Source organism: Panicum virgatum, chromosome 9K, assembly GCF_016808335.1.
Source record: "Panicum virgatum strain AP13 chromosome 9K, P.virgatum_v5, whole genome shotgun sequence".
NCBI classification, from domain to species: domain Eukaryota; kingdom Viridiplantae; phylum Streptophyta; class Magnoliopsida; order Poales; family Poaceae; genus Panicum; species Panicum virgatum.
This window is the reverse complement of record NC_053144.1, coordinates 26207581-26219971: the sequence shown is the minus strand read 5'-3', so window position 1 is coordinate 26219971 and position 12391 is coordinate 26207581. Positions and strand designations below refer to the sequence as shown.

Here is a 12391-nt window from a genome sequence, read left to right as displayed (position 1 = left end):
CAAGATACCGACTGGCTATGCACACGACTGTTTTGCTGAGTTTATGCAAATGTGAAGTGTTGCTGCGAGACATGTTTTTTCCCCGAACTAGACAAGCAAGTACTGTATATTGACAGAAAATTCTTGCCAATTTTGAAATGCCCGTTAGAATCATAGCGATCACTTTGTTTTGGAAAAATGCGCATCTTACTACTATGACCGTTGCTTCAAATAGACAGTATACTCCTACATGGAATTCGTAATTCAAAAAAAGAAATTCGTAATTCCCTCCCCAAATTGACGCCATCCCATTTATGACGCCCAAAACACCAGCTCATTTGGCATCACCTCCGCCGTCCCTCTCTCCCTTCAAAGGTTGGTCACGAGTAGTCTATTCCCTCCTCCTGTATCGTCCGCGGGGCCCGCTTGCTGCAGCCGCCTCCTACTGTGTGCGCCCTGCCCAAGCAAGCAGCAGAGCAGGCAGGCTCCAGACCGATAGAGAGAGAGAACGCAGCGCGGGGATGGGTTGAGAAAGATGGAGGGAGAAAGCGGGCAGCTTGGTGGATCTCGGCATCGCGCCTCCGCCGCCGCTCACTTCTTGCGCCGCTCCTCCCGAGAGGCTCCACCTGGTATGCTTTTGCTTCCCCCCTGCAGTGGACTCTGCTGCTCCGAGATTGGATCTTTGGTTCTTTTTTCCAGGCCGTGATTTTTACCCGCTCATCGCTTTTCTTGATCCGTGGCTTCCGTGATTCTGCCTTTGCCGGGGATTGGATTGGCGGAATGGTTGGTGTTGACGGGTGGGTCTGGTTGGTGGGATAAAGAACAGCCAGCCCGCGTGGATCATGTGATTTTATATCCCTTCTCTGTTCTCTACGGTGAGATTTGCTTCCGAAACTTGCTCCTTTGATCCTTCCTTGGGTGCAGCATCGCGGTTCGAGGTTGTTGTTCCCACAGGAAATTTTGCCCTTGGGGATTGCGTTTCAAGTCCTGTTGCTTTTCTCTTTGCAAAATCTTGGCGGGTTTGCTTTCTGGTTCTACCTGTTATCGTTCAGTCTGTGAAGATTTTGATTGTTGTTTACATTAGATCAGACGACGCGGAAGTATTTCACCTTTGCAGCTTGCTGTGCCCATGCATGCACCGGTTTTTTCTCACCTCCCAATTACTGAATACAGTTTTAATTTTTTTTCTTGATTTCAGGTTACTGACTTGCTGCAGTGCTAATTATCCCTATATCTTTATATTTTTCTGGCAGTTGTACTGCTAACTCACTGACTGGTATGTACTACTAACTCATTTGCTGCCATGAAGTTGTTGAGTCCTGTTGATCATTGTTGCTGACAACTTGGTTCTTTGATCTTATTCACTCTCTCTGTCTCATTAATTATGCAGGTAAAAGCACTAACAGATTGGATGGGAGCTTGCTGAATTATAACTGTACAAGCTAATTCCATCGACCCCACATTCTGAAAAGTGGGCAAATTCAGAAATTTCACGATTTTGAGGATAAAATATTGCATCTCTGCACTTTTTTGAGTACTGAGGAAGCGAGGCATTATTTACTGGTTGGAGTGGTCTGTGTTTCTATCTAGTACCAATGGCAGCTCTGGCTCGTCATGACTCAAGGCAGTACTCATGGTTGTGGGTCAGCCATATCAGCCCCAAGAACTCCAAATGGCTCCAGGAAAATCTCAGCGGTGTGTTCTTTTGCTGTCTTAAGCTCATTTTTCCTAATTTACTAGAGAGGTGAAGGCAAAGCTGCCTGCTGAGCTCATGTTTATGCACTGCTGGTGCCCTGCCTATCGTTATTATTCAGTCTGAAACTACATTTCTAAATTTCAATGCTCATGCTGTGAGTCATTACATATGCAGCTTTCCAGCTCATCAGATAGTTTTCTCAATGTTAGTGTTTTGATAAAAGAATTTGCACATATCATATTTAAATTTGGAAAGCATGCAATATTTTCACAATCTGATTCAACTTGGAAAATCAACATGGGCTTTAGACTGTCGTTCATATATGTGTCAAAAGTTTTCCTTTCATATGAAAACTGAATCAATATTGGATGTGTGAAGTGCATTTTCTATCTGAAAAGAAGATATCATATGAAATGATGACAAAATAATCTTTTCCTGGGGCAGTCCTGAAACCCAGATTTATATATTCCTGTTTTGCCATGGGTTGAAATGCTTGGATGCCTTTTGTGTTTTTGTTACCTTGTCATTGAGAAGTAACCGACATTATTCTATATATATGTACAATTTCATAACTATGGTAATCTGTTTGAAGATATGGTTGCAACAGAAGGACTGCATTTGTCAGTGTGGTCCACGAACTAATTGGGTCTCGTTTTGTGCAACAGATATGGACACAAAGGTTAAAGCAATGATCAAACTTATCAATGAAGATGCTGATTCTTTTGCAAGGAGAGCGGAGATGTACTACAAGAAACGTCCAGAGCTAATGAAATTGGTGGAGGAGTTCTATCGAGCATACCGTGCGCTGGCAGAAAGGTATGATCAGGCCACTGGGGCACTTCGTCAGGCTCATAGAACAATGTCTGAAGCATTTCCAAATCAGATGCCTTCAGTGTCAGATGAATCACCCTCTTCTTTCGGCCAAGAAATAGAGCCACAAACTCCAGATATGTCTACCTTCAACCGCGCACCATTTGGTTCCGATGAGCAGAAGGATGGAGTTGGTGTGTCACCACAGCTTTCCACCTCCAAGAGGAATGGTACACACCCAGAGGAAACCAGTGCATTGTCAAGTCGAAAAGGTCTAAAATTGTTCCATGATTTTTCATCGAGTGGTGAAAATGCTCGTGCTGGTTTTGATGGAAAGGTGCGGAAAGGTCTAACCTTTGAAAGCCCAGAAGGTAAAGGAAAAGAAGATATCAGCAAAGACATGGTAAATTTGCAACAAGAAGTTTCAAGACTATTAGCTGAGAGCCAGAAGCTGAAACAAGAGATGTTGTCAGAATCTGAGCGGGCAAACAAAGCTGAAAATGAGATCCAAATTCTTAAGGAGACAGTATTGCAATTAAATTCTGATAAAGACACATCTCTTCTGCAATATAATCAGTCCTCTGAGCGAATATTTACATTGGAGTCTGAACTCTCTAAGGCACAGACTGACCTCAAGAAGCTAACTGATGAAATGGCTGCAGATGTCCAGAAACTAATTAATGCTGAAACACTCAATATTGCACTACAGTCTGAAGCTGAGGGTTTGGATCTGAAGATGAAGATGCAACAAGAAGAACTAGACCAAAAGCTGAAGGAATTGGAAAGTTTCCGTTTAAGCTTCCAGGAGGAGCACGAAAATCGCATACATGCTGAAAATGCTCTACTTTCCCAGGGGAAGGAGCTTGCTCAATCTCACGAAGAAGTACAGAGGTTGATTGCAGAAATAAAGATGACAAATGAAAAGTTGAATGAGCTCAAGCAGACCAACCGGGACCTTGAGAACACTGTTTGTGAGCTGAAGAAGGATATTGAGAGCCTTACTGAACAAAACCACTCTTCTGAGGTGCTTATACAGAAACTTAATGATGAGATAAATACGCTCAAGGATTCAAAGAATGAACTTCAAAGTGAAATACAAAGCCTTAAGAGCATCATTTCACAGCTAAACACTGAGAAGAATGAAGCTCTACTTCAACACCAGCAGTGTGTGGAGCAGGTTTCAGTTCTCGAATCTCAGCTCTCAAAGCTACAATCAGAGCTAGAGGGGGCTGAGAAGAAAGTACAGTTGCTGACACAAGATCTTGAACAAAAGAGAGAAGAAGCGAACATTGTCCACGCCCAGCTACAAGATGAATGCCATAGGCGCACACAAACTGAAGCAACTCTTCTCATGACAGAGGGTATGCATTCCCTGTTGCAGGAAAAAATGGAAACACTAACACAAGATCTTGACGGATCAACGAAGAAGCTGAGTGAGTTGGAAAACGACAAGTTAAATCTGGAGAGCACACTGGAGGAACTGAAGAGCACCATTCTGGATTTGAACAAGGAGAATGATGCAGCAGTTCTTGCACAACAACAGTCATTGGAGAAAGCATCTGATTTGGAGTTAGAACTCTCAAAGATCCAGTTGGAACTGGAGAAGCATAAACAGAAAGTTCAGTTACTGGAGCAAGAAATTGCACATAAGAATGAAAGTGAGGACAGCTTGGAGTTGAGTTTGAAAGATGAATGTGAGAAGAGACTTCAAGCCCAAACATCACTTGAGTCAATGGAGAGAATGTACTCTGAGTCTCAGGAAGACGTGAGTAGGTTGCATCTAGAAATTGAGAAGCAGAATGTTAAGTTGAATGAGTTGGAGAACTTGTCATTTGAACTTCAGAAAACCATCCTACTTCTAAACAACGAGAAGGATGCTACCCTTCATGAGAACCAGCAGTCTGCAGCGAGAATATCTGATCTGGAATCTGCACTGACAGCTTTGAAGGCTGAACTGGAGCAGGTTGAAGGGAAAATACAGATATTGGAACAAGAACTCGAGCATAAGAAAGAAGAAGCAGATAACCTCCAAAATAGCCTACACGACGAAGCTCAGAAACGCGTTGAAGGAGAAACATCTCTCCTTATGATGACAAATCTTCGCTCTGAGTCACAGAATGAAGTGAACAGGTTGGCGCTGGAAATTGAGAAGCTGACTGGCAATTTAAGTCAGGTGGAGAACAGTAAGATGGATCTGGAGAACATTGTAACCAAGCATACGGAGGAGATCCATATTCTTCGTGAACAGAATATTTCTACTGAGCTTATGATAAAGGACCTTAATCGTGAATTGGACGTTTTGAAGGAATTGAATGTGAAACTTCAGACAGAAATGGGGTTACACATAGGTGAAAAGGAAGCACTTCAGAGAGATTTTGCTTGCCAAAGGGATGAGAAGGAAAATCTAGAGGGGATGCACCACAGTCTGGTTGATGAGATGGAAGCCCTGAAAACCAGTGCAGCAATAAACCAGAAGCTAATTGAGGAATTGCAAATTACGAACTTAAAACTGAAGGAGGTGTGCGCAAAGAATGAGGTAGAAAAGGCACTTCTCTCAGAAAAGGTCCAAGAGGTGGAGAAGCTATCTGAAGAGTATTCACTCTTGGAGAACTCACTTTCAGATGCAAATGCTGAAATGGATGCACTGAGGGAGAAGATAAAAGCATTTGAGGCTTCAGAAAGCTCTCTGAAGGATATAATTTCCAGTCATGTTTCGGAAAAGGCTGTTCTTGCATCAGAGCTAGAGATTCTCGGTAAAAGTTTATCTGATGTTTCAGAGAAGAATTCCACCTTGGATATCTCATTATCTGATATGAAAACTGAGCTAGAAGATTTGAGAACAAAGCTGAAGAATTCTGAAGAATCCTGCCAAGCTCACCTCGCAAATAACTCAGCTCTCTCTGCTGAAATCGATGCAATGAGGGAGAATCTAAAAGCATTAGAGGCATCAGAAAGCTCTCTGAAGGATGCAATTTCCTGCCATGTTTCTGAAAAGGCTGTTCTTGTTGCAGAGCTGGAGATCCTTGGTAAAAGTTTATCTGATGTTTCAGAGAAGAATTCCATCTTGGATATCTCATTATCTGATACAAAAATTGAGCTAGAAGATTTGAGAACGAAGCTGAAAGATTGTGAACAATCCTGCCAGGTTCTCTCTGCTGAAAAGAACAATCTGTTCTCTCAGGTACTTTTTTTCTTGACACTCCTCAGCTTAGTACGGCTTTAGTATGTTCTCTCAGGTACTTAATGATATAAATCTACATCCTCAAGTTTTTTATTGAAGTAGAAACTATTATTGTTACACTGTTATAATTTGATAAACTGTTCACGTTTAATATCCTTTCTGTAGTTAAATTCTTTCTCATCTAATGTCTTGAGTAAATTTTTCCTTTCAGTTGGAGAGCATTACAGTGATTATGAAAGCCCTTGAAGATAAGCACTCCTCTGTATCAAGAGAGAAGGATTTTGCATATGATCACGTAAGGGAACTGCAAGGTCAGTTGAGAATTAAAAATGAGGAATATGAAGTTGCAGTAAAATCACATCAACTGCAAGTAGACAGTTACGAGAAACAGATTTCTTCTCTGCAAGATGAAAACCATTATATGGAGGAGGTGCTTCAACAGGAACAACAGAAAAATATATGTGCTTCTATTAATACAGTTATCTTGGAGAGCAGTTTGGCTGATGAACAAGACAAGAAGGTTGCTCTTTTCACTGAATGCAAGAAGTATGCTGAGGCAAATCATTCTGCAACAATGTTAGTTTCAGAGCTGATGGAGGAAGCCAGATATCATGAGGAGGAGAAAAAAACATTGCTAATGCATAATGAAAAACTGAGGGAAGGGATTTCACAGCAAATGAAGGTTCTGAATATCTGCAAAGATATAGGACCTGCTGATTTAGCTGAGGACGAAATTCTGTTGCAGACTGTTTCAGATGAAACCGATAACATTCTGAAACTTAAGGGTGAAACAGAAGATGTGAATATGCTCATGTACACTGAGCTTTCAGTTCTCTCAACTGTTTTGCTGCAAGTAGGGATGGAGCTCAGAGACCTGCACTTACAGAAGTGTGCCCTAGAGAAAGAAGTGGAAAGTGGAGCAGCAGAATCGATTTCTTTGCAAAATAGAAATCACCAGATGTTGGAACAGAATGAACTGCTTAGGCAAGGATTACAGGAAAGCAGTGAGAGGGAAGAGGTTCTGAAAACTGAAGTATTCGACATGCAAGAGAAGCTATCTTGCTTAAAAGAGTCCTACCAGGTCTCACAAGATGAAATTACCGACCTGACCAAGACAAATGAGTCCTTGTCTAAGGAATACCAGTTCTTGAGTGAGAAGTACAATTTCTTGGAAGATGAAAATAGTACTGTACTTGAAGAATGCATGATGCTTGAGAACTTGTGTTTATTCTTTAGGGGACATAATAATGAGATAGCATCTGCATTGGTTTCTCTTACAGACGAGATGGCTTTGTTGAGTTTGGCTAAGGGTGATCTTGATCTTGAAGTTAATGAGCTGAGCAGAAGGTTGACGGTGCTTGAATTGGAAAATAATCACTTAAAGGAATATTTCGTTTACTTGCTAGAGATTCTGAGGACTCGTTTAGTCCTTTCAGAGTTTGATTTGAACACCAATAAAATTATCTGCCAGGAGTTGTTCATTGAACTTGAAAATTGCATGTCACAGTTGATGCAGAAGGATGATGAGCTACTGGAAGTAGAAGAAAAGTTTCAGTTCTTGCAAGAAAAGAACCGGGAACTGTGTGGAGTTGTTGGGTCTCTTCAGGTTGCGATTGAAGGTGCTAAAGTGGTGAAAGGAGAATTGGAAAAGAAAATCACAAGACTAAGTGAGCAGTGTACGACCAAGGATGATGAAATTTTGCAACTTCATCAAGCCAATGAGGCATTGCAATCAGATGTTGAGCAATATGAAAGGCAATTTGTTGCCCTGATGGATGATGCAATTACCTCTTCAGTGAATTCTGCGGTCTATGAAGAAAAAGCACTCGAGCTTTTGATGGAAGGTAAAGATACAGAAATTAGTACAATAACCCTAAAGGAGTTGCTAATGAAGGAGATCTATTCACGTGATGCTCACATTGAGGAGCTTCAGAAAAAAATGACTGGCATTCAGGAAGAACATGTAGAACTGAAAGCTGAGTCAAGCACACATCTAAATCTCATAGCATCATTGGCTGATCATGTCAGCGTACTGGAACAAAACACATTTTCTTTGTCCAAACCTTGCAGTACAGAAGGCAAAGAGGTAATCTTCTTTGTTTGTCGTTACTAATTAGACACCCTTTCAAAATCTGTCATGTAGTTTAAACAATACTATTCTTTCTTTGAAGCAAAATTGACCATTACTTATCCTATTATTATTTGTAATACTTGATTGTAATTTTAAGTTTTGTTACTGTTCTTCCATCTAGATCACTTATTATTAGCTGGATATATCTTTGGTGGTTCATGTACAATATGGATGTGATGCAATTTATCGTGCACCTCCATTCATAGTACGCATGATGAACTACAACCCCCTGTTGACAACTGATCTCTGATTGTTCAGGAAACTGCACAGGTACCTCATGTGCAAGAGGGCAACGATGGGCTGGAATCTCACTGCTTACCCCGAGGAACTCCAGAGTTACAAGGGTTGATTGCAAGAATAGAAGCACTCCAAGTTGTTGTATTGAATGCCAAAGATCGTCAAGATCAGGAGTCTGCTGAGTCTGCAGCTAAATTGGTGGCAGCAAATACTGAAATTCAAGACCTTAAAGCAAGAGGCAGCTCGCGCATGGAAGCAAAGGAAATATATTCTGACAGTGAGAAACAAAAAGATGTTGAGGTCTCGAAAGGGAAGCAAGTCCAGATAATGAAGGACATTGAACTCGACAAAATATCTACATGTCCACCATATGGAATGGGAGCTACCCTCTATCCCCTTGGCAATGGCGCAAATGCTGAGTTGGATGATGATATGCTTCAGCTGTGGGAGGCTGCGGAGACGAACTGCAAGAATCAAACAGCCAAGTCGTCGTCATCTGAGCATGACATACAAGCGGTTGAGGAGGTGAAGAGTGAGTACCCTTCCTCTGAGCTAGTAAGGGGAAGGGACCTCGGGATCAATAAGCTAGAGGTGTCAAAGGGACCTGTAGAGCCCCATGAAATGTGGAGCAAGAGTGTACTTGAGAGGCTCGCTTCTGATGCTCAGAGGCTGTTGAGCATGCAAGCGAGCATCGAGGAGTTGAAGCGGAAAATGGACGAACCAGCAAAGGGCAAATCCCCAATGAATTCTGAGTACAGTAGTGTGAGCACTCAGCTTAATGAGACTGAGGGATATGTCTTGGAACAGATCAATTTCAACAACAAATTGACTAGGAAGGCTGAGAATTATCCCGCCTTGTCGGATAATATGAACACTGAGCGAGAAGGGTACTCCAGCAGGAGGAAAATCTCCGAGCAGGTGCAGAAAGGGTCGGAAAATGTGGCGAGATTGGAACTCGAGCTTCAGAAGATACAGTACGTCCTGCTCAAACTTGAGGAAGAGCATGAGTACCGAAGGCTCAAGGTCTCTGACAAGCGCACCCGTGTGCTTCTTAGGGATTATTTGTATGGAAGGAAGGACCGAGGTGGCGGGCAGAAGAAGAAAAAGAAGAGGGCCCCATTCTGCGGCTGCGTGCGTCCTAAACCAAGAACTGAGCCCTAACCTTTTTTGTTCTCACGGCAGAAGAAATAAAACGAAATTGAGATGCTTGCTCCTTTAAAAGGCTGGCAGAGTGTCACTGCTCTGGAAGAGCAAGTGATGTTACTAGGATCCCATCTGTAATTGAGTTAGAATCTTAGCATTCAGAACAAGCTTATGTATTAATTCTTTTGGTTTCCTGTCTAAATGAGGCCATCTTAGCTAGCTCAATATGTTAAGTATTAGATATCAATGTGATATATATCAAGCCATCAAGGCATTTTATTCCTATCTATGCATGCTTCATATTGATGGCCAATGCAGTGCATTTTGCTTCAGTCTCATACTGCAGCTGTAGTGCATTTGATATCCAACCCCTGTCCCAATTTCCTTTAGATTCTGCAGAAGTTAGACAATGAAGTGAAATCGGTAATTTCTGTTTCTGTTAGATTCTGCAGAAGTTGGACAATGAAGTGAAATCGGTAATTTCTGTTTCTGTTAATCTCATGTGATATAAAAAGGCATGAGGTTGTCTGTGTATTTTTTTAAAAAATAATCAGGACGGCTCTTTCTATCCAGCAAGCTGTGTATGCTTAATTATTTGTGAAAACATTTATTTTCGGTACTATTTGTATTCACAAGTATGCAGTGGTAATGGTGCCGTAGCTTGTGCTGCTGTTTGGGTGCCTAGTACTGAAGTTTTGGAGGGTTACTGGAGAAGATATGAAAATTTTGTCCATTTTCGTACCAATGTAGTTTTCCACCTCCAAATTCATGATTTCAGTTAGTATTACAAGTTAAAAGCTGCTCTTAGCAGAACTACAGTCAGTATTAACTCTGGCTCTGCCAAAAAAGCGCCTTGTGGCCATACATTCAGTGATCAGACATCTTCGCCAGCCAAGCTGGTGTTCAGAGCTTCAGAGTTCAGCCATCTCATCAGGAGACCTTGCGTTGCAGTTGTTCTGCGCGTAGTCGCAGGCCTCGGCCACCGTGAGGAAGATCCACTCGTCGCTGACGAGCTGGAGCACCCCGGATTTGTCCAGCTTCCTCGTGATCTCGCTCCCGGGGTTGGCCAGCGCGATCTGCAGGCGTCTCTTGTCGAGGCTCTTCTTGAGATCCTCCATCTTGGTCCCGCACGAGTCGATGCTCGCGACGGCTCCCATGTCCAGCACGACGCACCGCAGGCTCTCCTCCTCGCCGGCGGCGGGCCTGATCCGGTCCTCCTCATCGTCGATCCACCGCGCGACCCGCTCCCGCAGGTAGCTCGCATTGGCGAAGTAGATGGGCGAGTCGACGCACAGCACGAGCACCCCCGGCGTGCCCCGGGCCGCGGCATACTTGTGGCAGCCCCGACTAAATTAATCCGGTTTAAGTGCGCTAACCATCATCAAAACGACAATCAGAGTTAACACGCACTTAGAACGGAGTAATCCGGCAGTCGGGTAAAATCCCGATTAAACCACTTGAACAGGATCGACAAAGCAGTCCAGAGAATGCAACATTCCACAAATTTTACAGTACAGAGTATGAAATTGAATTAATATTACAAACCAAGTTTGAATTTATAAAAGAACAACAGAGCTCAAGTTTGACGTAAAACGAACGATAGTCTAGCGTCGAAACCAGACGTCATGATGAAGCCCGCACACGACGTCAATCGTAACCTCCGATGCACCACCTGAAAAACAAAGCCACAAGTAAGGCTAAGTATACTAATACTCAGCAAGGCTTACCCGACTAAGGGTATACTTAGCCTTTTATCTAGACATGCAAGGCTTTTGGCTTGAGGGATTTGTTTGCCGAAAAGCAATAGAGAGTAGATCCTTAATTTTATATTTTAGCTTTCAGGTTCTAGTTCAATTAACCATTCTATGTGAGCATCTATCCAATAGCATACATGGTGGAAACAATTATCTTTCATCATCCAACCAGCCAAATTTACCATCATCATCATCTTCCACTTCTTACTCTATGTGGTAGAAGGGTTAAGCAGTCTCATTGTCCGTGAGCGGCGGAACGATTCGAATCGATTTTGTTAACCTGGTCAGGCAGACCTAAACACACGTCACGTGGTTACTCCTAGAGTCACACGTGCAACTTTTCCCTTCAATTCCCGCTTCACGGAACAGGCCCACCGCCCTCGACTACAGAGCCCGGCTCTGCACCCGTCATCCCAAATGAGACCAAAGTCAAGACAGTGGGGAGGTATGTTCCGGCCTCGGTTCAATCCAGTACTTAAGCTTACCGATTACCGTATTCTCGGCATGTGTCTAGTACGTTCAAACGCTTAACCACCACTAACACACACTGCGGCCTTAACATTTTCTGCACTAAACAGACGGGGTCTCATCCAGAAACATAGTACCCTGACCCCGCCCGTAGACCTTATATTCTGCAGTATGTAGTAGAGAACCTATCATCTCGCGAGCGGCAGGAAACCACTCGACTTTTACTGGTCCTAATTAGCAGGGCATCTACTCGCACTTAACTTCTAGTAATCAGTACTTGGGTACCTAGGATTATGCATCTAAGGTTGCAGTCAACTCCTGTAAACGTAAATGCACAGATACATAATAGGAACATAATTTGAATAGCATTTAAAATACTAGGATTGATGCACCGGGGCTTGCCTGGGATTAACACTAGGTCAGTGTTAGTTAGAATGTGATTGCTCGGCGAGCATCTTCCTTCGGCCATGCACATCGGGATCCATCCATCCATCTTCTAGACGTGTCCACCATTCACCGTCTTCTGGCTCAGCTCCAACGTCACATCCTTCACGTGGTACATCTATCGTACCTAAATGAAATGCAATAATACATATGTATGAATGCAAAGTTCCGAATTGCTCAACAATATAGATGTTATTATTTTTCCTTCACGATAAAGTTGTAGTCCAACATGATGTGAGTTTGGAGAGGAAACTTATCAATTAATATTTCCTGGGCAGTTATTTATAGAGTAGGAATTTAACACAATTTAATTCATAAAATTAAAGTGGGGTTTTCATCATATACCAAAACATACAAAAGTTATTTCCTCTAATAAATCTAAAGATAATATGCCTTGTCCAAAACTATAGTTACCCATAGGTTATGTGGTTGAATTTTGTATGCAAGGAACAAAACTGAAGTACCAACTTACAATAAAATTTTCAGCTATTTTCATGAAGCCGATTAAATAGGAACAATAAGTTAAACAACTTCTGCTGGGATAAAGA

General features: G+C 42.5%; 1 protein-coding gene across 3 annotated transcripts; it reads left to right on the top strand.

Moving 5' to 3' along the window:
* Positions 1 to 327: 327 nt before the first annotated feature.
* On the top strand, positions 328 to 9466 carry LOC120651014 (protein NETWORKED 1D-like). Of its 3 annotated transcripts, none has more exons than XM_039928339.1 (6): positions 328 to 608; positions 1178 to 1255; positions 1370 to 1674; positions 2341 to 5666; positions 5878 to 7752; positions 8068 to 9464. In XM_039928339.1, the coding sequence occupies exons 3-6, from the start codon at positions 1575 to 1577 to the stop codon at positions 9193 to 9195; spliced, it is 6429 nt and encodes a 2142-aa protein (XP_039784273.1). In that variant the 5' UTR covers positions 328 to 608; positions 1178 to 1255; positions 1370 to 1574; the 3' UTR covers positions 9196 to 9464. The 3 variants fall into 3 exon arrangements, with proteins under 3 accessions (XP_039784273.1, XP_039784270.1, XP_039784271.1); XM_039928336.1 differs by having other exon boundaries at positions 333 to 608; positions 8056 to 9466; XM_039928337.1 differs by lacking the exon at positions 1178 to 1255 and having other exon boundaries at positions 391 to 608; positions 8056 to 9466.
* The last annotated feature ends 2925 nt before the right edge of the window (positions 9467 to 12391 follow it).

Excerpts from the sequence above, each read along its gene's own strand:
- LOC120651014 (XM_039928336.1), top strand. The coding sequence starts at position 1,575 with ATGGCAGCTCTGGCTCGTCATGACTCAAGGCAGTACTCATGGTTGTGG. Across the intron at positions 1,675-2,340 it reads GCTCCAGGAAAATCTCAGCG|ATATGGACACAAAGGTTAAA; the intron begins GTGTGTTCTTTT and ends TTTGTGCAACAG. Across the intron at positions 5,667-5,877 it reads AGAACAATCTGTTCTCTCAG|TTGGAGAGCATTACAGTGAT; the intron begins GTACTTTTTTTC and ends TTTTCCTTTCAG.